The sequence below is a fragment of the Glycine soja genome, chromosome 4 (assembly GCF_004193775.1).
Source record: "Glycine soja cultivar W05 chromosome 4, ASM419377v2, whole genome shotgun sequence".
In the NCBI taxonomy this organism is placed as follows: domain Eukaryota; kingdom Viridiplantae; phylum Streptophyta; class Magnoliopsida; order Fabales; family Fabaceae; genus Glycine; species Glycine soja.
The window spans coordinates 2,787,672-2,812,505 of NC_041005.1; the positions used below are offsets into that span (position 1 = coordinate 2,787,672).

General features: G+C 34.2%; 3 protein-coding genes and 2 pseudogenes across 4 annotated transcripts; all 5 read right to left on the minus strand.

The window, feature by feature from the left end:
• Positions 1-1,442: 1,442 nt before the first annotated feature.
• On the minus strand, positions 1,443-7,464 carry LOC114408670 (wall-associated receptor kinase-like 14). Of its 2 annotated transcripts, none has more exons than XM_028371800.1 (4): positions 6,434-7,464; positions 3,535-3,606; positions 2,782-3,367; positions 1,443-2,515 (listed from the first exon to the last, which is right to left on the minus strand). In XM_028371800.1, exons 1-4 carry the CDS (start codon positions 7,197-7,199, stop codon positions 1,804-1,806), a joined length of 2,136 nt encoding a protein of 711 aa, XP_028227601.1. In that variant the 5' UTR covers positions 7,200-7,464; the 3' UTR covers positions 1,443-1,803. The 2 variants fall into 2 exon arrangements, with proteins under 2 accessions (XP_028227601.1, XP_028227600.1); XM_028371799.1 differs by having other exon boundaries at positions 3,532-3,606.
• Positions 7,465-13,990: 6,526 nt separating this feature from the next.
• LOC114408303 lies at positions 13,991-14,505 on the minus strand (annotated as a pseudogene).
• Positions 14,506-15,304: 799 nt separating this feature from the next.
• On the minus strand, positions 15,305-17,135 carry LOC114408671 (annotated as a pseudogene).
• Positions 17,136-18,258: 1,123 nt separating this feature from the next.
• On the minus strand, positions 18,259-20,378 carry LOC114408672 (cytochrome P450 CYP82D47-like). Its single transcript, XM_028371801.1, has 2 exons — positions 19,321-20,378; positions 18,259-19,140 (listed from the first exon to the last, which is right to left on the minus strand). Exons 1-2 carry the CDS (start codon positions 20,263-20,265, stop codon positions 18,505-18,507), a joined length of 1,581 nt encoding a protein of 526 aa, XP_028227602.1. The 5' UTR covers positions 20,266-20,378; the 3' UTR covers positions 18,259-18,504.
• Positions 20,379-21,433: 1,055 nt separating this feature from the next.
• LOC114408673 (xanthotoxin 5-hydroxylase CYP82C4-like) lies at positions 21,434-23,499 on the minus strand. Its single transcript, XM_028371802.1, has 2 exons — positions 22,503-23,499; positions 21,434-22,207 (listed from the first exon to the last, which is right to left on the minus strand). The coding sequence occupies exons 1-2, from the start codon at positions 23,457-23,459 to the stop codon at positions 21,584-21,586; spliced, it is 1,581 nt and encodes a 526-aa protein (XP_028227603.1). The 5' UTR covers positions 23,460-23,499; the 3' UTR covers positions 21,434-21,583.
• Positions 23,500-24,834: the final 1,335 nt, after the last annotated feature.

The window sequence follows — 24,834 nt, forward strand, 5'->3', positions numbered from 1 at the left end:
AGAGTCCATCTAGTTGTTCACCTAAACCAATTGTCATCCCCCTCATCAAATCCTGCAAAATACATAATTGAGGGAAAAAAATTACTGAACAATTTAATTCTCTTGTGACTTGACTCACAGACATCAAATCCACCTTACAAGATGGTACCCCAAGTACATTCTTCAAAGAAATAATAGGACTCAAAGGTAAATTTCCAGTAGAAATAATTGGAGCTTGATCTCCATTTGGCATAAAAATTGGTGGTAAAGAATTGTTTTTTTTTACTGTTGACAAGTAGAGATGGAGAGGAAGTTATGTGATTTGTTGCACCACTATCAATTATCAACTTGGGTGCGGATAATCCTGAAGAAAAATTGACATTATTTTCCTTGGGAGCAGCTGGTGGAGATGCTCCATTGCCCTGCATAATAGACAAAATTTGTTGTAATTGTAATTCAATCAATCCATTCATAAGGGGTTGAACATGTGCTGATGAGACCATTTCAGGATGATCGAAATGGTGAAGAGAGTAAGAGCTATTGGAATCAGATTTGTCTCCATCGTTAGCCATAATGATTTAGAAAAAAAAAGTTTGGAAGGTAAAAAAATGGGAAAGAGAGAAAGCAGATCGTTACTGCTCTGATGCCATGTAAAAAATGGAAAGAGAAGATGAAAATAATTTGGTTGTGTTTTCATTCAGAATCATAGAGACAATATATACACAAATACATATCTCTAATTAGATGATTATACTCCTACAACTCAACAATCTATTCCTACAATCAAGTCATTCTAATATGATTGATTATTACCATATTTAAAGCAAGAATCATGGGATACAATTAACTCTTATAATAAATAATAAGAATCATAAAATATTGACTTTCCTAACAAAGAGGTCAAGAGGAAATGACAAATGGGCATCTAAAGTCTAAACATCATATCCATAACCCTAAGAAATACTTTTTATTCTTCCCTCTAATATCATGAGAAGTTTCTTTTCACATGAGATGAGATGCATAGGTTGGCTTTCTCTATTTTGTTCTGTTTTTGCTACTAAGCTTTTCATGAATAAGGTGATATGTAGTTCGCATTTTGGTAAGCAATCTCAATATCTCATGCACCAGAGATTCTTTCTTCAATATTATATGGGAGAGTAACCGATTTGTATCAAACAATTTTTTTTTTACCGAGTGAACAACAATTTGGGGCGAGTGCAAGTGAAGCAAGCAAGCTTATTACTCTCCGAAGCAACAAGTAAAAAGCAACACACAAATCTAAGAAGTAAGGCAAGCAAGAAGAAGCACGCGAAGAAATTAGAAGCACAAGGACAAGGCACACGAAGAATGCGTAGGAAAGGATTATGTTTAGGGAAAAATTAAAAAAGTCCGAATAGTCATTTTACAATTTAGAACTCCATCTAGCACCATCCTAAATCTAGGAGGACAAAAACAAGATTAAATAATGAAATGGAATGGATTAAGTTTTATCTTCTTCAATGTCATTTTTACAAATTATATAAACAACAGAATAACTTTTCCATTTTCCTCCATTCCACTCTTTACCGTTAATCTAAACATAACCTAAGGTAATTCCTAGTTCTTAACATTTGTCTCATGGATTTGGTTAATTTTTTCCATAAACTATATTTCTCCTAAAATGTGACTTCATAACACAAAAGATGCTATCCCTGTGCAAATGCATGTCCTTCAAAGCCACCTTAGTGAGAAATGAATTCATGTTTGTTTGTTTGCCTCCTTCGAGGTAATTCAAATGATTTACAAACAAACTATTCGATAAAAACAAAGAGCTGTCTTGGCTGATCAATCAAATGACTTGCTTGGAAAACTATTCGATGAAGGAGAACTCTGCTCACTCAACCACAGCTCTTGGTCTTGCACCGAGACCGGTGAGTTACTATTGGGCCTTTGTAATGACATTAAATGAACAGGCCCAGTTTGGAGCTTGAGGTGGCCTTTACCCTTTGCCCCTCCAGCATTCTTCATTCCGGTGCTTAGTGGTTTCTCACTTTCATTTGAGGAGGAAGAGCAAGAGGACAATTCCGTTGAGGTTGCACAATTGTTGTCTCCCATTGTTGTCCACCTACTCAAACTAAGTTGCTCTAACTCTGAAGCCACTTCTGTCATCGAAGGCCTCATGTCCCTATGGAACGCAAGGCATCTGAATGCAAGCTCAGCCACCTTGTGTATGGAGGAAAGAGTCCATGCGTCACTTCTTGCTTCGGCTTCAAGGAATGGGTCTATAATCTCATTTAAAAGCCCTTTCCCGATCCTATCCGCAGCAAGAGAAGCCAGGTTCACTTCGTTATGTGGGCGTGAAAAGTCCACCACTTTCTGTCCCGTTATGATCTCAACAAGAACAACACCCAAGCTATACACGTCGCTCTTGTCAGAGAGGTGAAAGTCTTGATGGTACTGTGGATCAACGTAGCCGGGGGTTCCTTGTGGGGCTGTCGAAATGTGGGATATTTCGGTCATCCCAAGTCTAGAAAGACCAAAATCTGCAACTTTGGACCTGAAACAAAAACGATCCATGAACACCTTGAGCTAATATACACACAGAGAGAAAAAGATAGATTTGATAGCTAGGTAACATGATATGTCAAGTAGAGATATAAAAGCAATTATGAAAAATTATTAACTATTTCTTGTAAATTGAAAATCTGAATTATATATTGTGTGAAGAATGGTTGGGACCATGGATACATTATGGTTTCTAAGAAATGAGAGATGCCAATAAAGTGATCATATATATATACATATATATATCATTACTCGTACCTGAAATTGTAGTCCAAGAGTATGTTACTGGACTTGATGTCCCTGTGGTAAATGGGGGGACAAATGGCTGAATGAAGATGTGCTATGGCTTGTGCAGTTTCAGTGGCAATCGTGAGTCGAACTGGCCAAGGAAGACCACTCCCTCTCTCCTTCTGCAAATGCTGACTCAGTGTTCCATTGGGCATGAACTCGTACACTAGGATTTGTTCTCCGTATTCAATGGAGCAACCCAACAAACGAACTAAATTGGTGTGGCTCACTGAAGAAAGGAGCTTGATCTCGTTCATTACTTGCTCAATACTGTCAGTGTCTCTGTGTTTTATCCTTTTGATGGCAACCCATTCATCGTTGTAGAGTTTCCCAGCATAAACAGTCCCGTATGCTCCAGTTCCAAGCCGTTGCTTCTCTGAGAAACTATTCGTGGCTTTCTCAATGTCTTTGTAGGGATAGATAGGAACACTATTGTTGCCAGTGGCTTCGGTTAAACGCCTTTTCGTGCTCTTTGTCACTCTCAATTTGGAGCGTCGGCGGTAGAAACAACATAGTGAACCCAAAGTAACCATCAGTGAAACGCCAATAACAAACCCTGTAAATTAAGTTTCCGCAATGTTCGCCAATGAGTAACTATATATTACTGGTTAATTTGCATCTGAAGCTAATCAAAGTGAACGTTGAAGAGCAATAAGATAGTGGTTGATGATAATTCCTAATCTTAAACGGTTTTGGAAACATGAAATAAGCACAAGTTACCACCAATTAAGACTATGAATCTCGTTGTTCCTCCACATCGACCAGACATGTACTTCGCTGGGTTGCATGACGAGGCTGTGGGATACAAGCACAAAAATCACATGAAACGATTAGTAAGCCAACAATTAATGTTAAAAACTAGAGTGAACTAAATGTTAAAATCCATTGAGTTAACATCGAAAATAGAGTTTTGAAATCAGCAAGGTAACTGCAATGAGTATGTACATCATACAATTGATTTTAAAGACTGACCCGACATGTGCTCATTATTAGTACATTAAAATAAACTAATATATATATATATATATATATATATATATATATATATATATATATATATATATAGCACATTTTTTTTTTTAAATATCACTTGAAAAAAAGATAGCATTATCTACTTTCTTTTCATATTCAAATGAGGAAAAAAATCGGTTTCTTTCTTTATTTACTTTTTCCTTTTATTTCCTCTCATTCTTCATCATGATGTACAGTTAGTTTCGGCAAATGTTGATTTGATATCCAAGAGGATATATATAAAGGAAAGAGAGATAGAAAAAAGAAAAAAAAAAGAAGGAAAAAGTAGTAATAACTATGAATCTATGATACATAAAATATAATAGAATATATGGCATATAAAATAGGAAGTTAGGGAAAAATATGAACATTTGGAACCCTATAATTTTTTTCTTGATCCTGCTAATATCTCAGGATTGCATGCAAAATAATTGGCAAATCTATCTCTGCATTGTTGATGTCAAGGAAAAATATAAACATTCGGAACCCTATAATTTTTTTCTTGATCCTGCTAATATCTCAGGATTGCATGCAAAATAATTGGCAAATCTATCTCTGCATTGTTGATGTCAAACTCAAACTTCAAATCCAGACTTACAGGTTAGGCGGATGTCTCTATCTTCATTCTTTATTTACAAATTTTAAGAGAAGGAAGAAAAGAAAAAGAGGGAGAATTGGAGTAATAAATTTTTTAAAAGTGATTATATTTTGATAATAAATTTTTTAAAATATTCAATCAATAATTTTTTTATCTTTATAAATTAAATTATCTCTTTTTTTTAAGTTGTAGAGAATTCAAGGTTGTTATTGAAACATTTTTCAAAATTCAATTGCATGTTTACTGGACTCTCTGGTCACACAGCAGAGATTAATTTTCGGAACTCTTAAACAACCATAGTTGTAACGATGCAGTTCCTGTAGAGTGAGAGTATATTTTGAAGAATGAAATTACTTAAATCTATTAACTAAAATATCAATAGTTTTTTTTACAGGAAAACAATGAATAGTTAAAATTATGATGAAAGTTAAATATGTGTATAATAAAATTTGAAATTAATTATTATCTGATTAATTGATTTTAATTAACAGCTATAAATATATTTTTTAAAATATTTAATTACAAAGAAATAGGTTAATAAGTGAGGATTTGAATAATTTATTTAAGAGCATAAACTAATGAATAGTTTTAATATTTATACATTTTTCTTAGCATAAGTATTTAAGCTTGATTTTAAACATATATAAATGATAAATTTTTTCAACAAAGAAAGAAGTAATTTTTCCCTTTTTATCACATTTTATTATTAATTTTTTACTTATTAGTTTAAAAATATAAAAAAAATTTATAATATAAGATATTAAATATATTTAATTTTATAAAATGTTAAGAAGACAAAATTATTCCAAATTTAAACCTTTTTATGAAACCCTCGTTAAGACTTTCAATGACTTTAACTATAAAGACTGTTCAACCGTCTTTGTATCTTCTTTAGAACTGTCTTCGTTTAGTTTTTTTGCAGTATTAATTGTGACTTGTCAGCTTAATTAATAAAATTTTGGATTTATTATTATAAAGAATTACAACTAACCTATTTAAAAAAATAGAGAATTTTAGGTGAAACTTCCTTTTCTTGTGGGCATCGAACTCTTCCAAGTTCCAATTAATTTTCACATATATAGACAAAAAGGGGAGAAATATAAACAAAATGAAAAGCCACTCACGGAGCAAATTATGGAAAGAAAATTTGACCACTTGGCTAAATGATTAGTCTGGTTGACTTAAATTCCCCGTAATCATGGCTGCTCCAATAAATTAATTGACACGCATGTTTCAGGTCCAATATATTGGTTGCTGCCGGGTCCTACTCTTGCTTCCTTTATCAATTGATTGATGGCATCTTTCCATACTCATTCGCACATTATTTTATATCTATGTATTTTTTACTATATTATTATAATAATTCGGTTTATCGTTTTAGTTAAATTCTTCCATTTATGTCTAATGCGAGATATATATGTAGATATAGACAGACACAGCACACAACAAAACTAAGAGAATTTTGAATTAGAAAGAAACATGATTTTTTTTTTATCGTATATATGTGTGTATGATTGTGGCTGGCTACTTAATAATGTATAAAACAAATCATTTTCATCACGGAATTATTTCCAATAAACAGAACTAAAAGTCCGTGATCACCTTATGTCAGCAATCATCATCAGAGTAATATGCGGGATTTAAATTACTTAAGTTTGTGCAAGAATTCAAAGCAAACAAAGAAAAACGTTAAGCTTAAATTAAACCTCAGCATTATTTATTTATTGGAGGTGAAGCTTTAACTTTATCGTGAATACTACTAATTACTAAAGTAGTACCTCTGCTCCTTAGTATTATTCAAGTCATGATCCAAAAAAAAAGGGATAAAATGTTGTCATTATTTGGCTTATGAACACGACTTGATGAGTAGAGAACAACTGAAGAAGGTTGAATGATGAATCATGAATCATGATGTCTAATCTAACAGATAAAAGCTAAATGAACAAGCCAACATGGAAATCATTGTGCAAGAAAGTCAATCCAAAACAAACGGGGATGAAAAAAAGAACTAACCTTTCTGGCAACCAGTTCCGACCAAAAACCCATCGCCGACGAACCCGTCACGGCAGCGACACCGGAACCCTGGTTTTCTGTCCACCGGCGACTGAAGCGTGGTACAATTGGCGTGATCAGAACATAAACATCGATCTCCCTGAAGCCACCATCCAAGTTCGATTACATTTACACCCAAAGACAAAGGCGCAGTACCCGAAATGTTTTTGATATCTGGCACTGAAAGGGACGACATAAAGTACTTGCACCGGATTTCATCCAACATTCTCTGATCCATGAATCCGTTGGTTATTTTCTCGAAGTAGCAGCTCAATTCGCCGGTGCCGGAGGCGTTGCCACAGCCCACGGATTCGAAGTGGGTCCGCACCAGAGTCTCCGGAATGGAGCAGGGTAAAGGCGTAGCGGTGCAGTTGTCTAAGAGGATCACGTTTCGCGAAGTGGGTGCATATTTGTGGCTGAACAGATGGTGGAAGCTATCGAATGAGCGATTGCATTGGGCTTCGATGCTCACGATCAAGCTGTCTGTGTTGACTTTGACCGGGAATTCTCCGACGGAGGCCACGCCGGCGGTGCAGTTCAGGCGGATTGCGCAGCCGGAGGAGAATCCGAATGGGTAAGGGACGGGTTTGGAGGAACCGCATGTTTGGCGGCACTGGCGGTGGTGGTTCACTTGGCCATTCGTTGTTGGAATAATGAAAAATGCTATTTTCCCCAAAACTAAGATCAGGAACAAGAGAAGTTGTTCTTGTTTTTGTTTAGTGATCATAGCGGAGAATGTTTTAACGAAAGTGGAAAAAGATAGAAATATGTGTTTGATGCAAGAATTTTTGTGTGGAGAATGAGGATGGGAAAGTGCATGCGATTTTGTAGATAGGAGGAGTGGGTATTGATTGGGAAAACGTATGGAGGAAAAAAATGGAATTGGTTGAGAAGACTTGACTAAAGGGGTGGAGGGTTTGTTGTTTCCACGCCTATTTCTTTCTTTGTCTTCTTTTCACATTCGAGAGACAATTGTTTAATGGATAGGAGAAGAGCGTAATAATGACATTAAAATATATATTGTAATAAAACCGTTTCCAACAACATGATGTTTTGAATAATCTTGTGGGTACTGAACTGCTGGTGCTGCTTGCTCACTGGTGGTCCAGTCAACGTTTGAGACGGGGAAGAGTACGTAGGGATGATGGATCCAAGATGAAAGAAAAATGAAGCAAACACTTCTGTTGACATGAATTTCCTTATACTATACTATATTTTTTGGGCAGTTGTAAACTGTCTTGAAAGATAACTTAAGTATCTTAGAAATTACTTGTGAACAATTTTAACATATTTAGTTTGACTTGCTTATAATTTTGAGCAACTGGTTTTCATTTTTTTAATGAAAATATAAATACTTTTTCTTTTCGTTAAATTACACTTTAGGCATTTAAAATATACACAGCTTTTAAAATAGTTCTTAAAAAATATTTTTAAATAAATTCTGATTATGAAAAGTCTTTGGATAGGACTTTTTGTTTAAAGATAATTAACATTTCGTGATTTCAATCAAATTGATGAAAAACTATAAATTATAATTAAAATAACTTGCTTTTTCCCCAATGCTGACATGGGGCACTTCCTTTCAAAAAGATAACAATTAACAACACATATCGTGACAACCAGTTTTGATTAATTTTTTATGTATAGATAAAATTTCAGCAGCTTTTTCTTTTATTTCATTTCACATGAGTGTTTTCCGTAAGATTAGTATTAGAATTAAACATGAATTTAATTGAAATATATTAATAATATAAGATTTTCTTACAATTGTTATTTGATTTGTTTGATATGGATATAGATAGTCTATCTGAGGTAGATTATTTTATTGACGTGTTTGAATGAATCAGAGTTTGGATTTTCTTCTACTGGGGTTGATTGATACTCTGGTACAATAGAGATGCCACAAAATATGAGTGAATATCTGTAAAGACATTGACACTTAAGTTACTAAAAGTTATACAAGAGTGATAATGTGTATTAAAAGCTTACATGTTACAATAACATTAGTGATATATATAGATGTTATAGATGAATTAGATTTTCTCGCATAGGATTCATGGCTACTTGTGTGCATTTATATCATATTTTAATTTATTCTTCATGACGTAGGTTAGTTTTTTTGTTATTGGCGATTACCTTGATCAATATTACTGATTAAGGGTTTACCTTACATTTGGGCATAGGAAAGTCACTATATGGATCGAGCTTAAGCCTGGTTTATTACAATAGAATACACTCAGAACTTTTTTTACAATAGAGAATCAACTCATTTCCTTTGATATGAAAGTTTGAATGCATATAGGAACATCATAAAAAGTAAATTTATTAGGATGATTCTCTAATGGATGACGTGATAAACTATGAGCCACAGTATTTGCTCCTCTTCCCACAAACTTTACAACTAAATGCTGGATGTACATGATGTATTTGGCTAATATATTTCAGCAAGATACCACATTCGGAGATGTTAATTCTGCAATTAGCCAATTGATCCACCAAACCTTTGCAGCCTGACTCGAAATCACTGCCTGATAAGGCTTATCTTCCATCCATCTCAAAGCTGAAAGTATTGCATAGGCCTCACCCTCCTGAACCTCCATAAATGAATCAACCCAACCAGTAAAGATCTGTCTAAAGTTGCCTTGATAATCCCTCAAACAACAACCAAACCTCGTTTGCCCTCTGTCATGGAAAAAGCAGCATCAATGTTACATTTGACAATCCCCTACGCTGGTTTACTCCATAGAGAAACAGTTGGATTAGTTGGGATCTGTACCTAAAACCTTGGACGTGTATTTTGGGCTGAAATCCAGTCTTGAAGTACTGAATTGGCTCGAGCTAAAGCTTCTGGTGCTTCTTCAATTGCATCCAAGAGTTTAATATTCCTTCTTTTCCACATACTCCATAACATCATAGCTACCCTCCTTGCATTTAGGAATTAACATTAGTGGCAACTTTAAAGACCAAGTCCGAGAAGGATTCTGCCACATCTAAGAATGGTTCAATCAAATTCCATAATCCAGCTTGTTCCCATATCAGCATACTACCAGTACATGTGAAAAAATAATAGAAAGAGTTTTCCAAATTTTGTTCACAAAATAAACAAATAGCAAGGCAGTGAATACCTCGAGTTTGAAGTTGAATTCTTGTCGGCAAAAAATTCCGGCAAGCCTTCCAACTGAGAAGTAATACAATTAGAACTTAATTGGGACAAAAAAATTGTACAAATTATTTCATACTGCGCGCTATTCAATGTGTTTAACACATCATTAAAAATATTAAAATTTGCAAATATTAATTATAATGGTTAATTATTTTGTAATGATTTTTCAATTTGTGATTGAATGCAACGTAATAAAAGAAAATTTATATAAATCAATTTTTTTACCGTTTCAAAATTAATTCCTTCAAAAATTTTGGATTATGGTAGTTTTGTAATTCAAATGGTTCCAAATTTGGTTTTCATTTACTTGGTTTAACAATCTATATTAAATCAAAAAGGAAGGACGATGATGTGTCTAAAATTAAAACTTGTTTTGTATCGTATGAGTTTATTTTTTCTTTTTTTAGTTTTTTTTAAATTTTTTTCCCACTTTGTCTCTTATCCTAAACCTAAACTTGTGATTTCAGCTATCACCAAGAATGGTCTCTTCCACAGTTCATCTTCCACTTCGACCAAGTCATCTGGGAATGCTCCCTCTTTTGTTGATTTTCGACATAGTGTGTTGCACCCAAGCGATTTCCAACACCTACTATTTTACTTTTTTTTTTTCATTTTTTCTCCTTTTCCCAAATTGTGTTCATCCCCCTCTCTGACAATCAACCCACAAACAAATGCATATGGGTATGTTGAAACCCAAATAAAAAAACGCAAGTGAGTATGTTGAAACCCATATCAAAAAATTGCATGTCGGTATGTTGAAGTTGAAATAAAAAAAAATCGAGATCTTGTTCCATTAACGACACACATTTTCTTAATACTCAAGCACCAACAATTTCAGATCTAAAAAAGAAAAGCAAATCTTGGATATAGAATTCTAACGGAGAATTTTCACCAAGGTGTCTATTGATGGTAGAGAAGATCTAGATGTGCAAATTTATGGATGTCTTTAATTTTTGTGGTCGGATTCAAATTTGTTATTTTTTTTGTTATGATCCTTGTTTTGTGTTGTGGGGTATGATTGTGTTGGTGAGGGAACACGGAATTGGTGTTTGGGAGCAACGAGAATGTGGTGGTTGAACAAGAAGGAGGGGCATCATAGACGACAACAGTGATAAAGAAGGAGATAAGAAAAAAGAGATGAAAGGTGAGGGTAAATTAATAAAGATGAATGAAGAAAGCAAAAAAAAAACAATTTCATCCATCTAATTTAAAATTAATATATCCAACCGATCTGTGTAACTTTCACACAGTACGAAATGAGTTTTCCTTTCTTATGCTAGACACCATATCAAACAAGCCTAGTCTAATTTTACTTGGTTTTCTTTGGTCCACCCAGGTAAGTACAATGGCGAGTTTTCTTCACTACTTATGTTTTGCTCTAAGGAGTTGTTATTAGCTTCAATAAGAATTGCTATTGACCATTATCAACTTTTTAAACTCATGAAAAAGATCATTTTATCTCCTAGTTCAAGCTCACCACACGCTCCTTCCTCCCCTTCACCTTCCCCACACCTCAACAAATACACATTGAAAACATGATTCTGAATACAAAATATTAAATGGAATTGTTTTGTACTTTACATGTTGAATCATGCTTTTGTCTTGTTTTTCTAAACCAAAAAAATATATAATGAAAATATGATATTGTATGCAAAATCTAAAAGGGAATCATAATTTTACACGCCAAATCATGTTTCCATTATAGTGCAAGGATACAAACAAAATATAAGAGGGAAACATGTTATAGCTTATAAAATTTGAAACGGAATCATGGTTCTATTTTTCAGATTTTGTTTGCACCCGTACACCACAAAGGAAATATAATTCTATGGAAATAACGATGATGTTGGGATCAATAAGAACTCCTTTTATTCTATTCTTACTTTCCTAGTCGTTATTACAAGAAGAAAAGGCCCATAAGATATCAATGCCCAATTAAGTTGTGTAGAATCATAAGATTTGGATCTCATACGCAAAATGGGTTTTGGTTTAAAAAGGAAAAATATGCAGGCCCAAGGTATCGATTCCTGCATGTCGTGTGACTGTTGTAACAATTTGTTAAAGAGAAATTGCATTTATTCATAAATTTAGTAGAAAAAACGTGCATATAAAGAAAAATTGTGCAAAATGAAAAGGTTAACACGGTAGACATAATAAAAAATAATATTGAAAAAAATATTATAAGAATAATATAATTTTATTTTTTATTTTTTGGGCTAAAACAAAAAATAAAGTTTATATTGAATGAAAATGAAAATTAACATAAAGAAGCTTTCTTAGTACAACATCCAATATTAGGAGTGAACTAGCAGAAAGCCAGAAACTAAGAGGGTAGCATAAGGTTATTACAATTTCCCAATAATACATAGATAACACTAATTAAGGCCAAAAGCGAAGCGAAGAACTAAGAAATATTGTTACATTTAGTTTAGAAAGGAAAGATTATAATAGTAATTTACAAGGCAGCAAATGCATCATCGACCCACTTCTTTCCCTGAGCAGATGCATCGGCTGTGCTGGTGGAGAATAGGAAGGCTCCCACTGCAGATCGCACCTTATTCATCCGCTTCCGATGACGAATTCGCCGCAGAACCATTTCCTTATCCAGTTTCTCTGAGTTCCGAATTGGTTTTATGCACAATTGGCTAGTCACAGACAATGAATCTTTCTTCTCCAACTCTTCTAATTGGTCTTCCTCCGAGATGCCAATTTCGACTTGTTCGCCGTTTGACACTGGACTTTGCGCTTTTACCGTCTTGGAATGGGAAGACATCTTTAATGATGAAGGAGTGTGAATACTAAAAACTGATTCAGAGTATTGTGCTGGGGGTGGAACCGAGGGTACTTGTATATGTAGCAATAGCAAATGTGGTTACAGGAATATCTCGTTTGGGACACCATTTGTTTATTTATTATTTTATTGTTAAGTAAAAAAATATATAGTTAAATTAAAAGGACGGTGGGATGCGACATTCGAGGTGTCCTTGGTTGACACCGACAACGATGGAGAATCAGGCATCAGTACAGTACCTGGGTGCTATGGTGGTTGTGGTTTTGGGCTTTCTTGGCCTTCGAACCTTGTTTTCCACTGTACCAAGTTTGTACGCTTCACCTTCACGCATCACTTCTACCTTTCATAAGAATCCGATTCCATGCAGTTTCTTATTTCTTATTAAAATTTGTGAATCTAATTACCCCGTTAGGTACCTACGTGTACACAACTTGATCTTATCTGTTTATGCATAATCTATATCTGTAATAATAAGGTAATACTATTTCTATAAATATATGATGCATTGAGTACATACGTGATATCACCTTTAAGAACTCTGATATATGGTGCGTTGAGTAAACATAAATAATACAGTCTTGAAATTATACATAGGAGATGCATATAATTCCAATCCTAAGTACTTTACGCGATATTTGGTAAAGAGAAATAAAAATAAATAAAATGTGAAATATAAAAATGAATGAAAAGAGAAGGAAAAAAAAGTAAAAAGTGAAATTATTTGATTGAGATTAAAGAAATGAAAATTTTGAATTAAAGTAGTAGATAAAGAATATAAAAAAGGTTAAGAAATAGAGATAGAGCAAATATCCCTTTTACCTCCACTAATTAGACAAGTTTCTTACTTGTAAGGTGACAATTTTTTTTTTATAATTATGCACACAATCAATTATGCTAACTTATTATGTTGTAAATCTAAGAATTAGAGTAATTCTATTCAATTTTTGAACAATTCAGTGAATATACAACTAATTATGCAAACAAGATAAATCAATTATGTAGTTAACTCTGATAATAAAATGTTTCAATCCAATACCATACCTAATCGACTATGCTATAAGCATAACTAATTACAGTGACAATTCTAGACCAATTCTATCTAATTCAAAAGTTTCAATAACTTACATAATCAATGATGTAAATATGATAACTAATTATATAGAGCTCAAAATGTTTATCGAACAATTATAGAAGGATGTCACTTTTTTTGGACCAATGCAATGGACTCTCTTTCATCTCATTTTGGGTGTGAAAGTTGCACCCCACTTTCACACCATGGGACCCATAATTTTTAAAAAAATTACATCACATATTCATCCCAAAGAAACAATCATCTTACAACTTTCACTCTTAAAACACTTCAATTCAATTACATTTAAAATTCATTCCCTTAAACCAAACCTACCTTTAATGTCAAAGGTTTTATTCATTAATTTAGCAATTAAAAACTCCCAAGCTTCAAAATATACACATTCACAAAAGTGATTTTGTGACACCTTTGAGTGGAGTAAGTTTAATGTTTATTGTCCATACATGATAGGTCACCCTAATACTCTGCCTTATCTTAAATCATTTCAATTTCATCATCATAAATATAAGTAGAGAGACGTGGTGTAAGAATGACTTGGAGTGGAGAGGCTTTGATGTTGGTTAGCCCAATTTGTTCAAGCATATCGGTGGGTTTTCCATCATGGCTTACAATATCAAACCCATGCAATAGAGTAGCTGGTGTTAGTTGCATAATTTGAAGACCGAATGAGAGTCCTGGACACATTCTTCTACCTGCACCAAATTGAATCAACTCAAAATGTTGACCTTTAATGTCTATGTCCTTGTGGGTTGTCAGGAATCTCTCCGGACAAAACTCTAAAGGATTGGAATATAATAATGGATCTCGTTGGAGTTTTGAAAAATGTTAGTCAAGAGACGAGTGCCACTTGGCACATGATATCCACCCAAAGTGCAGTCTTGCATGGACTCGTGTGGCATACTAAGTGGCCCAACTTGGTACAAGCGCAATGTTTGCTTGATGACAGATTGGAGATACTCTAGCTTCTTCAAATCTGATACCTCTACCATCTTTTCAGTTCCAATATGTGTGTCTAATTCACAGACAGTCTTATCTAAGATTCCACGATTGTTGATGACAGATTGTGTTCGTTTTTCATAAAGTTTAATATTAAAATTTTATTTATTTAAAATATAAAATTGAAATTTTATATATGGAGAAAATTGAATGGTTCTATCCAAACAAATAATTTAAAATTAAAAAAATTTGAATTAATTTATCCAAACAAAACATTTGAAAAATGAAAAACATAAAATCAAAACAATTCAAATTTTAAATATTTCAAAATTCCTAAAATTTAAAAATTTCTAATCCAAACGCAAGATAAATGTAATTAGATTTACCTATCAAGTATACCCCTTCATAGAAGTATATTATATAAGTATATATTGTTACTATCCATCCATTTAGTATACCACACAATTTTTTCTTACTTGAGAGAATCTCTTTCCCACCTAGAGAGATAAAGAGAGCCTATAAATGTAGGTATTATAAATAATATGATAAGATAGAAAAAAAAATATAAATGAAATTATTATGAGTGTTAACGAAGTGTTTAAAAAGAGAATATTAAATCATATATTATCATTGATTTATAGAATTGGTAACAAGATTTTCTTACCAATCTTCAAATGAATTATATTCGTTAGCCTCATTATTATATACTCCGATCCGTAATGTATGTAATTAATTTAATTGGCTTTTATATGTGATATATTTCTGAGTTTTAAAAGAAATGTTACTAGAAAGCAAAATGTATATATGCATAATGTCAATGTTGGTTATATAGGCCATCGACAAGTACACTAATTGAAAAACAAAGAAAGTAAATTGTTGTTTGAGGAATGAGATTCAACTATGTTTTGTCACACAACTTGATCTTTACAATCAATTAAAACAGTTTTCACAACAGATTCATTAACGACGTAGCAACTTGACTGAAGCTCAATATTACTCTCAATGCTAACAATCCCGTGCTATCCATGGGTTCATAACTAGTTCAAAACACGCACTAATTCGTTCATGCTGGGAAGGTAAAAGCACATAAGCCTTGCTCGTTACTTAAGTAGGGTAGACATTGGTTAATGCAGTGGATTTTTCTAAACTTCATCCACAAAGAGTAGCTGATGTGATAAAGTGGGTTTGATTAAAACTTCAAGAGAAGTAGTTTTCATGTTTGATTAAAGCCAAGTGTGTCATTTGAAGGCCAAAGGATATGCCAGGGCATGACCTTCTTCCACCACCAAAGGAAAGGAGCTCAAAATCTTGACCCTTCACATCCATATCCTTGTGGGTGCTCAAGAACCTCTCTGGCTGAAATTCTAAAGGATTTGACCATATACGAGGATCCCTGTGCAGTTCACAAATGTTCAAAATAAATCGTGTACCTGCTTGGATATTGTAGCCACCTAATGTACAATTCTTTTGTGAATTCACGCGGACCTGAGACTGGCCTAGTTGGATACAATCGCAACGTCTCTTTAACCACTGCTTGAAGGTAAACTAATTTATTAATGTCTAATTCATTCACTAATCTTTCCCTGCCCACGTGCTCATCAAGTTCATCTTGTACTTTCTTCAAAGCATCACCATTATTTAGCAATAAAGAGAGTGCCCATGTCATGGTAACTGTAGTAGTATCAATTGCTCCAGCAATTAGTGTCTGCAAAATGCAACAATATTATTAACAGTTTCAATTTTTGAGTAGCCCCTTCTTGGAAAGTAAGAATTGTCCTCTATCATATCAATAGGTAAATAGAAGGTGAATAAAACTAGCTAAGCTTATCCCAAAAATATATAATAAAGCTAACGGTCAGGGGAGGGTATAAGTATAACATATATATTAATTTCAATAATAAATCAAAGAGGGAATGGAGATGGGAATGAATGTATTGTGCTGCGTACCGTGCAGGTTCCTTTTATGACAGTGTCAACATCATAACCGGCAAGTTCGACGCCATTGAGGACAGACAACAAGACATCAATGAAGTCTTGCTCTGTTTCAGTGTCCCCTGAATCTCGTTTGTGGCGATGTTGTTCTAACCATTCAGAAACAATGCTATCCATTTCTATAGCAGTTTTTTTCATTTCCTTCACTTCACCTCCCAAATCAAGCCATCCAAGAGCAGAAATCGCGTCCCCAACCACAAACAACCCCATGAAACGGAAGAACCCTACGAATTCTCCTTACTTGTTGCAGATCATCGTCACTTCCGGTGGAGTATCGCTTCCCAGCAATCATCCTCAGAATGACGTTCACGTTCACGTCTCTGAACCAATGCCTAAACCCTATACATAACATATATGTGGGTGATCAAACCAAATACATGAAATTAAGCACAAAAAGATACAATCAAACTGGAAATAACATTACATAGATGTTAAAAGTCATTACATCAAGGAAGTTTGGTGAAAAACTTCCAATAGTGGGATGGTTTAGCCTCTAAGGCTTATCTATACAAAAAGGAATGAAAGTGTATGGAAAGGAAGATGGATGTGGAGGTAGGTAATGGCTCCCAAGGGGTACTTTTCTCTCTTTTTGTGAGCTCTAGGTCTTCTTCTCTTAAAAATATGAACCGCTCATTTTTTTTTGTTTTTCACTTAAACGCCATCTCACGTTAAGTGGAATCTTTCCACTAAGCGACTCCAGGGCGCTAAGTGAGCCCTGAAAGTTATAATTGTTCATTTGACTTATGAATTTGTTGAATTGGGATTTGATTTAATGATTTTGTTGCTCATGATGATGTTCATTTGACTTATAGGTTTATATGACAGTTAAATTTGAATTTTTTGTCACCTATTTTTTTTTTATCAAAATTGTATCACACTTGAAGAATAGGAAGAAGACATTTTTGAAAAAAAAAGACTCATTAAATGTCACATGTAACACATATAATTTGTTTCTGGCAAATGTTTGAACATTATTTAGAGAGATTTATGTAGATTTTAAAAATTGAGAAAAAATGTATGTAATTTTCTTAAACATTAAAAAACATTTTTATAAGTTTTAAAGAATGATAAGAAATGTGTGTTTAAACACTAATGTAATTTACTATTATGGAAATGGTAATATTGGTTAGTAGCATACTATATTTTGTTATAGGGCATCAACTGGGTACATTTAACAACATACTACACTATATATTTTGAACATAATTATTTTTGGTTAAAATATATTTTTTGTCTTCATAAATATAGATATTTATTTGAAATTAATCTCCGTAAAATTTTTAGTACATTTTTTGTCCTCACAAAATTAAAATGTATAATTTTTTGGCCTAGACGTAAATTTAGGTAATTTTGAAAATATATCATTTTTTTGCCCAGACCTAGGTTTAGGTAATTTCAAACCTATGATGATGACTTTTTACGTTAGTTATGCATATAAATAATATAAATGAAATATTTTTTTATGATAATTATGCATATAGATGTAAAATGTGATAGGTTCAAGTAAATTTAAACCTACAATGATGACTTTTGATATCATTTATTTATATAATCAATGTAAAATGTAACTTTTTTATATCAGTTCTTCGTATAATTGATGTAAAAAAAATAATTCACATAACTTTGGATATTTGAATCTTACTCCGAACAAATAAATGATATATTTTAATTTTATAATAACGAAAAATGTATTAGAAATTTTATAGGAATAAATTTGAAATATTTTCATATTTATAAGATAAAAAAACATATTTTACTCTATTTTTTTAAGGATAGCGTGAGAGGAAAAAACTAGAAAAAACAAAGCAAGGAAATTTTTAAGGAAATAGAATTCCTAATATTTGAAACTAACTAAAAGAGTTAACACAACAAATTCAATAACGTTTTGCACAACTTAACTGAATATTACTCCGAAATCCTATGATGATCCATGCTACTACCACGGGTTGATAAGTAGTTCAAAACACGCACTAATTCATTCTTGATGGGAGAGGTGAAAGTACACAGGTCTTGCTTGTTATAATAAATAGGGTACACACTGGTTAGTGTGATGGATTTTGCTAAGCTTCATCGACAAAGAGTAGCTGATGTGATAAAACGGGTCTGACTAAAACCTCAAGCGGGGTAGTTTTCATATTTGTGAGTCCAAATGTGGCGCTCATATCAACTTGAGCATTGGATGGAGTTGTGATTTCAAATGCCTGCAAAAAAGAAGCTAATGCCAAGTGTGACATTTGAAGGCCAAATGATATGCCAGGGCACGATCTTCTTCCACCACCAAAGGGAAGGAGCTCAAAATGCTGACCCTTCACATCAACATTCTTATGGGTGTTCAAGAACCTTTCTGGCTGAAACTCTAATGGATTTGACCATACACGAGGATCTCTATGCAATTTCCAAATATTCAACATAAATCGAGTACCTGCTTCTATTTTGTAACCACCTAAAGTACAGTTTTCTGTAAATTCACGCGGACCCGAGAATGGCCCAGCTGGATACAATCGCAGTGTCTCTTTAACCACAGCTTGAAGGTAAACTAATTTGTTAATGTCAGATTCATTCACTAATCTTTCTTTGCCCACGTGCTCATCCAATTCATCTTTTACTTTCTTCAAAGCATGGTGATTATTCAGCAACAATGACAGTGCCCATGTCATGGTAACTGCAGTAGTATCAGTTGCTCCGGCAATCAGCATCTGCAATAAGCAACAAGCAACTATGCTATCAACAGTTTCAATTTTTTAGTAGTATACATTTCTGTTAAGGACTGTGTTCTCTATCTTAACAATATTTAGATGCCTAAGCTTATACTGAAAATATATAATAAAGCTAAAGAGGAGAATTGAAATGAGAGTTAAATATATAGTGCTGCGTACCGTGCATGTGGCTTTAATGACAGTGTCAAAATCATAACCGGCAAGGTCGACGCCTTTAAGGACGAAGAGCAAGACATCAATGAAGTCTTGTTCTGTTTTGGTGTCACCTGAATCTGTTATCTGCTGCTTATGTTCTTCTAGCCATTCAGAAACGATGTTATCCATTTCTATAGCCGTCTTTTTCATCTCCTTCACTTCCCCTCCCAAATCAAGCCACCCAAGAAAGGGAATTGCGTCCCCAACCACAAACAACCCTGTCAACCGAAAGAACTCTCTGAAAACCCTCCGAATTCTCCTTACTTGTTGCAGATCATCTTCACTTTTAGCGGAGTATCGCTTCCCCGAAATCATCCTGAGAATGACGTTCAGATTCACGTCTCCAAACCACTGCTTCATCTCCACCAACAAATCATCTGACACGCCTCTTTTGTCCACCCATGTTCTGTATAATTCTTTCAACGAGATCTGCATCTCGGAGTCTCTGATACGTTGAAGAAGTTCAAAGCGGGCAGTGGAAAGCAACTCTGAAGCAGCTATCTTGCGCATCTCACGCCAGAAGTCTCCGTAAGGGGTGAACCCAAAATTAGCATAGTTGTATCCCAAGATTTTTGCAGCGGTGAATTTTGGACGAGAAGAGATAACGACGTCAAGAGTGGTGAAACACTCTTTTGCTAACTCCCAAGAGCTCACCACAACAGCATGATGCACACCAATTCTCATGCTGAATATTGGGCCATACTTGTCTGCCAAGGATCCTAAGGTTATGTAAGGTGGCTGAGTGGAACCACCTAAGAGGTGAAGATGACCGATCAAAGGCCAGCCACCGCCTGCTGCCGGTGGCTTGCGGGCAGAACCTGCTGTAGCCCTTTTGATGAAGTAAGAAACTAAGATTATGCCAATAATTGCGGCAACTGATGCCTCCAGGTACTGAATCGTGAGACCCATGACAGTTTGAGAAATTCTATTTAGAAAAAATGGTAGATATGCAGCCCGGTATTGACTTGCAGGTACATAGAATGGAAAAAAAAATAAAATAAGAGTCAAACATGTGTGTAAGAAAAGTCTGAAAAAATAGTGAAATCAAAGTGTTGTACTGGTGGCTAGATACTTATATATTGAGATGCGTAACTTTTCACAAATAAAGAAAATTAATATCATAAAAGAGAGAATTGAGAGAAAAAAAAAATGTGATAAGGAGAGAAAGAAAGAAAAAAAATGTGATAAGGAGAGAAAGAAAGAAAAAAAAATGTTATTAAAAAGTTAAATTTTATTGTATGATTATAATATTTATGATAACTTATTTATAAGTTAAAATGCATTATTATATGTTAACATTCTATTTTTGGTAGCGGCATAAGTATATTCTCCGAGAGATAATCTTATTTAACATCACTGTATATTTTAAATTTACACTCAATTTATCACTTATTATAAGTTGAAATAATTTCATATTATTTGATGATATAATAGGTTAACATGCATGTCATGTTATCAGAAAATCATCATAGTTTTTTAAATTAAATAAAATTTAAAACGTCAGAAGTTAAAAGTAATTTCACTTTATTAATATTATTAAGTAAAAGTAAGAAAATATAATTTTTATCATTTATGTCTTATACAACATATATAAAGTTATATTTATATCTAATTATTTTGATCTTTCACTCTAGTAAAGAAAAATTTGTAACCATTAAATTAAGTATATTGACAAACTCTTAACCATTGTTTTAGGAGACGTCACTGCTATAAATAAAAGTAATGTATTAGAATTTATATCGAATCAAATCAAGCCAAAATTCAAGAAATAATTATTTGTATAAGAAACTTCTTACTCCAAATTTTTTTAATCTCTCTCATTCTCGGATATTTTCTTATGGGATTCGAGGAGTAACAGAGAACGAGAAAATGTTGAGTAATCATATAGTGGCTAGTTAACAATTATAAATTAGAGTCATGAAGTTAAAAGAAACTTTTACAGGTGACTCGTCACTTGTTACTATATGATTATTGTTACCATTGAGTAATTATATTTTTTAAAGAAAATTTTGTCCATTAAATCATATGTTATGGTCCATATCTTAACATACAATTATAATTTTCATGTACGTTGAAATTAAAATTAAAGACATTTTCTTTTCCAGATATAACCATGTCATATAACACTGTCTTTTCATTGTAATTAACGGCATCGTGGCCTTACATCAAACAACTGGAATTTATCAATTCCACTCTCAATAGAAGATGCAGCTACATACTATATGTTTTAGCAGGCATATAATTTGGCTGGAAGGCGTGGAGTAAGAAGAACCTCCAAAGGAGTTGCCTTAGGAATTGTCAAACCAGGGCTCTCAGTCATGTCAACTGGTTGATCTGATGGGGTAGCGAATTCAAATGCATGAAGCAGACGAGCCAGTGTCAAGTGAAGAACTTGGAGTGCAAAGGACATGCCAGGGCATGACCTTCTACCAGAGCCAAAGGGAATGAGTTCAAAGTTTTGGCCTCTCACATCAACAGCATCACTTGTGAGAAATCTCTCGGGTCTAAAAGCAGAAGGCTCCTGCCACACCCTTGGATCCCTATGAATCTTCCACAGGTTAACCACCAAGCGGGTCCCAGCAGGGACATGGTAGCCAGCAACATTGCAATCTTCTTGGGCCTCTCTTGGTCCTAGGAGGGGACCAGCTGGGTATAGCCGCAAGGTTTCCTTGATAATTGCTTGAACATATGCAAGGTTTCTAATATCTGACTCCTCAACTTGCCGTTCCATGCCAACATTCAGGTCCAATTCTTCTTGCGCCTTTTTTAATGCTTGGCGATTGTTGAGCAGTAATGAGATGGCCCAAGTAACCGTGCCAGCTGTGGTATCACTTCCACCAAGTATAAGAGCCTGCCCAAGTTCAACAAAAAACATGAATAGTATAATAATCAAAATACAGTGGAAAAGTACTGTTACAATGAGTTAGTCCCATTTTGGTTTAGTTTCTAGCTTACAAAGCTTTTCTATTGTAAAACCCCTTTTGTTAGAACTTTATGAATTTATAGGTATTTACCAAGAGTTGAGCTAGGTGGCAGAATAACTTGACAATTTTTTGGTGATTTTCACAAAAAGTTAAGCTTTATAAATCTGATAGACATGGCTCAAGTAAAATAAGGCAACATAAAGCTAATAAATTAGGACATACCAGGCATGTGGATTTGATGCTGGTATCCGAATCATATTGGAAATTTGATAGGTGACCACCCTTCTGAAGCGACAGCATGATATCAATGAAATCCTGTTCACCCTCTGCCTTAATTTCACCATCAACTCTTTGCTCACGGTGCTCCTTTAGCCACCCTTCAAGTATGGCATCCAACTCCTTGGCAGTCTTCTTCATTGCCCTCTCATGCCCCTGCACATCGAACCAACGCAAAAACGGAAGAGCGTCCGAAACCACAAAAATCCCAATCAGATGAAAAAACTGATTAATAGCCTTCTGGCACCTCCTCGCTTCATCATCATTATCACAGCTAGCCGAGGCACCAAAGTAGCGTTTCCCCGCCACCATTCTAACCACCATGTTCAGAGTCAAATCCTCCAACCAGCGGTTCAGTTCAACCAGCACAGGCCGAGACCTATTTTGGACCCAAGAGTTGTACAAATCCCTCATCACCATGTTGAGTTCGGACACCATCACATGTTTGAGCATTTCGAGCCTGCGGTTGGAGAGAAGTTCAAGAGTTGCAATCTTTCTCATCTCGCGCCAGAAGGGACTATAAGGAGCAAAACCAAACACAGCGTAGTTGTAGCCCATGTGCTTTGCGGCAACCGTAGTGGGGCGTGAGGCAAGTGCCTTGTCATTGGATGTGAAACATTCTTTTGCCACTTCCCAGCTACTCACCACAAATGCGCGGCGAGTGCCGAGCCAGATGTTGAATGCTGGTCCATATTGGTCAGCCATTGTTCCAAGTGTTCGGTAGAGAAGTTGATCATCGCCACCCAGAAGGTGGAGGTGACCAATTAGTGGCCATGCACCAGCTGGGATAGGAGCCTCTTTACTCTTGTTCTTGCTACCTCCTCTATTTCTCTTAGTGTGCCAGAGAAACACTAACAAGGACACCAATATGGCTATGATAGTTAATTGCAAAGAGGAATCCATGGTTCAGAGCAGATTGCACAGAACGGAGATGGCGCTCGATCAATTTATAATACAAAAATCGTACTGAATTTACTAGCATGAAGCATGCCGTGTCTTTAACAATGGTTTCAGGTCAGCCTTCACCTTACACTCGCTCCAAATTTTTTGTCCCTGATATCTTAGTATTTCAAAGTTCAAACTACTAAAGTTGCAAACAACATTATTCATGCCACTTCCTCATATCTAATTATTTTTTATATACTTTTTACGCTAACATCTGCCACTACCTCATATGTAATTATTTTATTTCTTCCCCTTACATTTATTGATGGTTCAAGTGATGGCAGAGGTTTAATGGTGTTGTATACAGGGGAATCAATGATAGTGTATGGCAGAGAAAACAAATATGCATGCTTATAAGCAAAATTAACATGATATTGAGGCAACTTGACTTGGCATCTGTTTCTCAACTTTTTGGTTTTGTTTGGTATCACTAAAATTATATGTCACCCAAAACAAAACAAGAAATAGATTTTATCCATCTAATCTCTCCATTCCATCTTAAAATGGCATACCAAACAAAATATAATTAATGTTGAACAGGGATGAAAAATACCATTTCCGCATGAAAATCATTGGTACAAGTAGTCTAATTTATTTACCCTCCCAATATCATCATCGAGTTTGACGATCATAAAGCACGGCTGCTTCATGCTTAATTGCTGACTCGCTCATGTTATTATAATATCATCACAAATCATAATATTGGCAAATATTGCAGAGCTCCAAAAATTCAACGCTAGAAATAGATACGGAGTAAACAATAAGATGATGTCATGACCACAACGAGGTCAGATAATATACAAAATCATCGATTAGTCAACCATTTAGTCTAACATAAAAAATGTGTGTTTGGATTAAGAATTGATTCAGTATCCATGTCACTCCTAGAGAATGAATCACGGCAATTCAGTTAGTCAATGTTTGGATATTTTTTATGAGATTAAAGTACTTTTTTTAAGAATTTTTTCTTTGTGTATGAAATTCAGAAATGTACATTAAATTCCTTAAAAATACGTTCTCAACTTTTATCTAAATGTAGCCTTAATATTTATATAGGGTATTTTCAACTCATATAATTACATCTTAAAAAGCGTACTTAATTAAATTGTATAAAAGATAGTGGTAATTAAATTGTACATCTCCGTCTCAATCCACAAGTTTATCTTAAAGATTTTTTTTCTTCAGCGTCTCAATTGACAAGTTTAACTTAAAAAAGCAAAACTTTGATGTATTCTATTTAACCAATTTTTTGAGGCATTAAAAAAACAAGAAAAATATTACATAAAGACTCCTAACATCCATTTGAACACCAAGAGAGAAATATATATGTTTG

What these genes read in the sequence shown, in the direction of transcription:
- LOC114408670 (XM_028371799.1), bottom strand. Translation starts at nt 7,199, where the DNA reads ATGATCACTAAACAAAAACAAGAACAACTTCTCTTGTTCCTGATCTTA. An exon ending in CGGAACTGGTTGCCAGAAAG is followed by an intron (nt 3,607 to 6,433) that starts GTTAGTTCTTTT and finishes TGTATCCCACAG; the next exon opens with CCTCGTCATGCAACCCAGCG. An exon ending in ATTCATAGTCTTAATTGGTG is followed by an intron (nt 3,368 to 3,531) that starts GTAACTTGTGCT and finishes CTTAATTTACAG; the next exon opens with GGTTTGTTATTGGCGTTTCA.
- LOC114408672 (XM_028371801.1), bottom strand. Translation starts at nt 20,265, where the DNA reads ATGGGTCTCACGATTCAGTACCTGGAGGCATCAGTTGCCGCAATTATT. An exon ending in TCATTAAAGCCACATGCACG is followed by an intron (nt 19,141 to 19,320) that starts GTACGCAGCACT and finishes TGCTTATTGCAG; the next exon opens with ATGCTGATTGCCGGAGCAAC.
- LOC114408673 (XM_028371802.1), bottom strand. Translation starts at nt 23,459, where the DNA reads ATGGATTCCTCTTTGCAATTAACTATCATAGCCATATTGGTGTCCTTG. An exon ending in GCATCAAATCCACATGCCTG is followed by an intron (nt 22,208 to 22,502) that starts GTATGTCCTAAT and finishes GAACTTGGGCAG; the next exon opens with GCTCTTATACTTGGTGGAAG.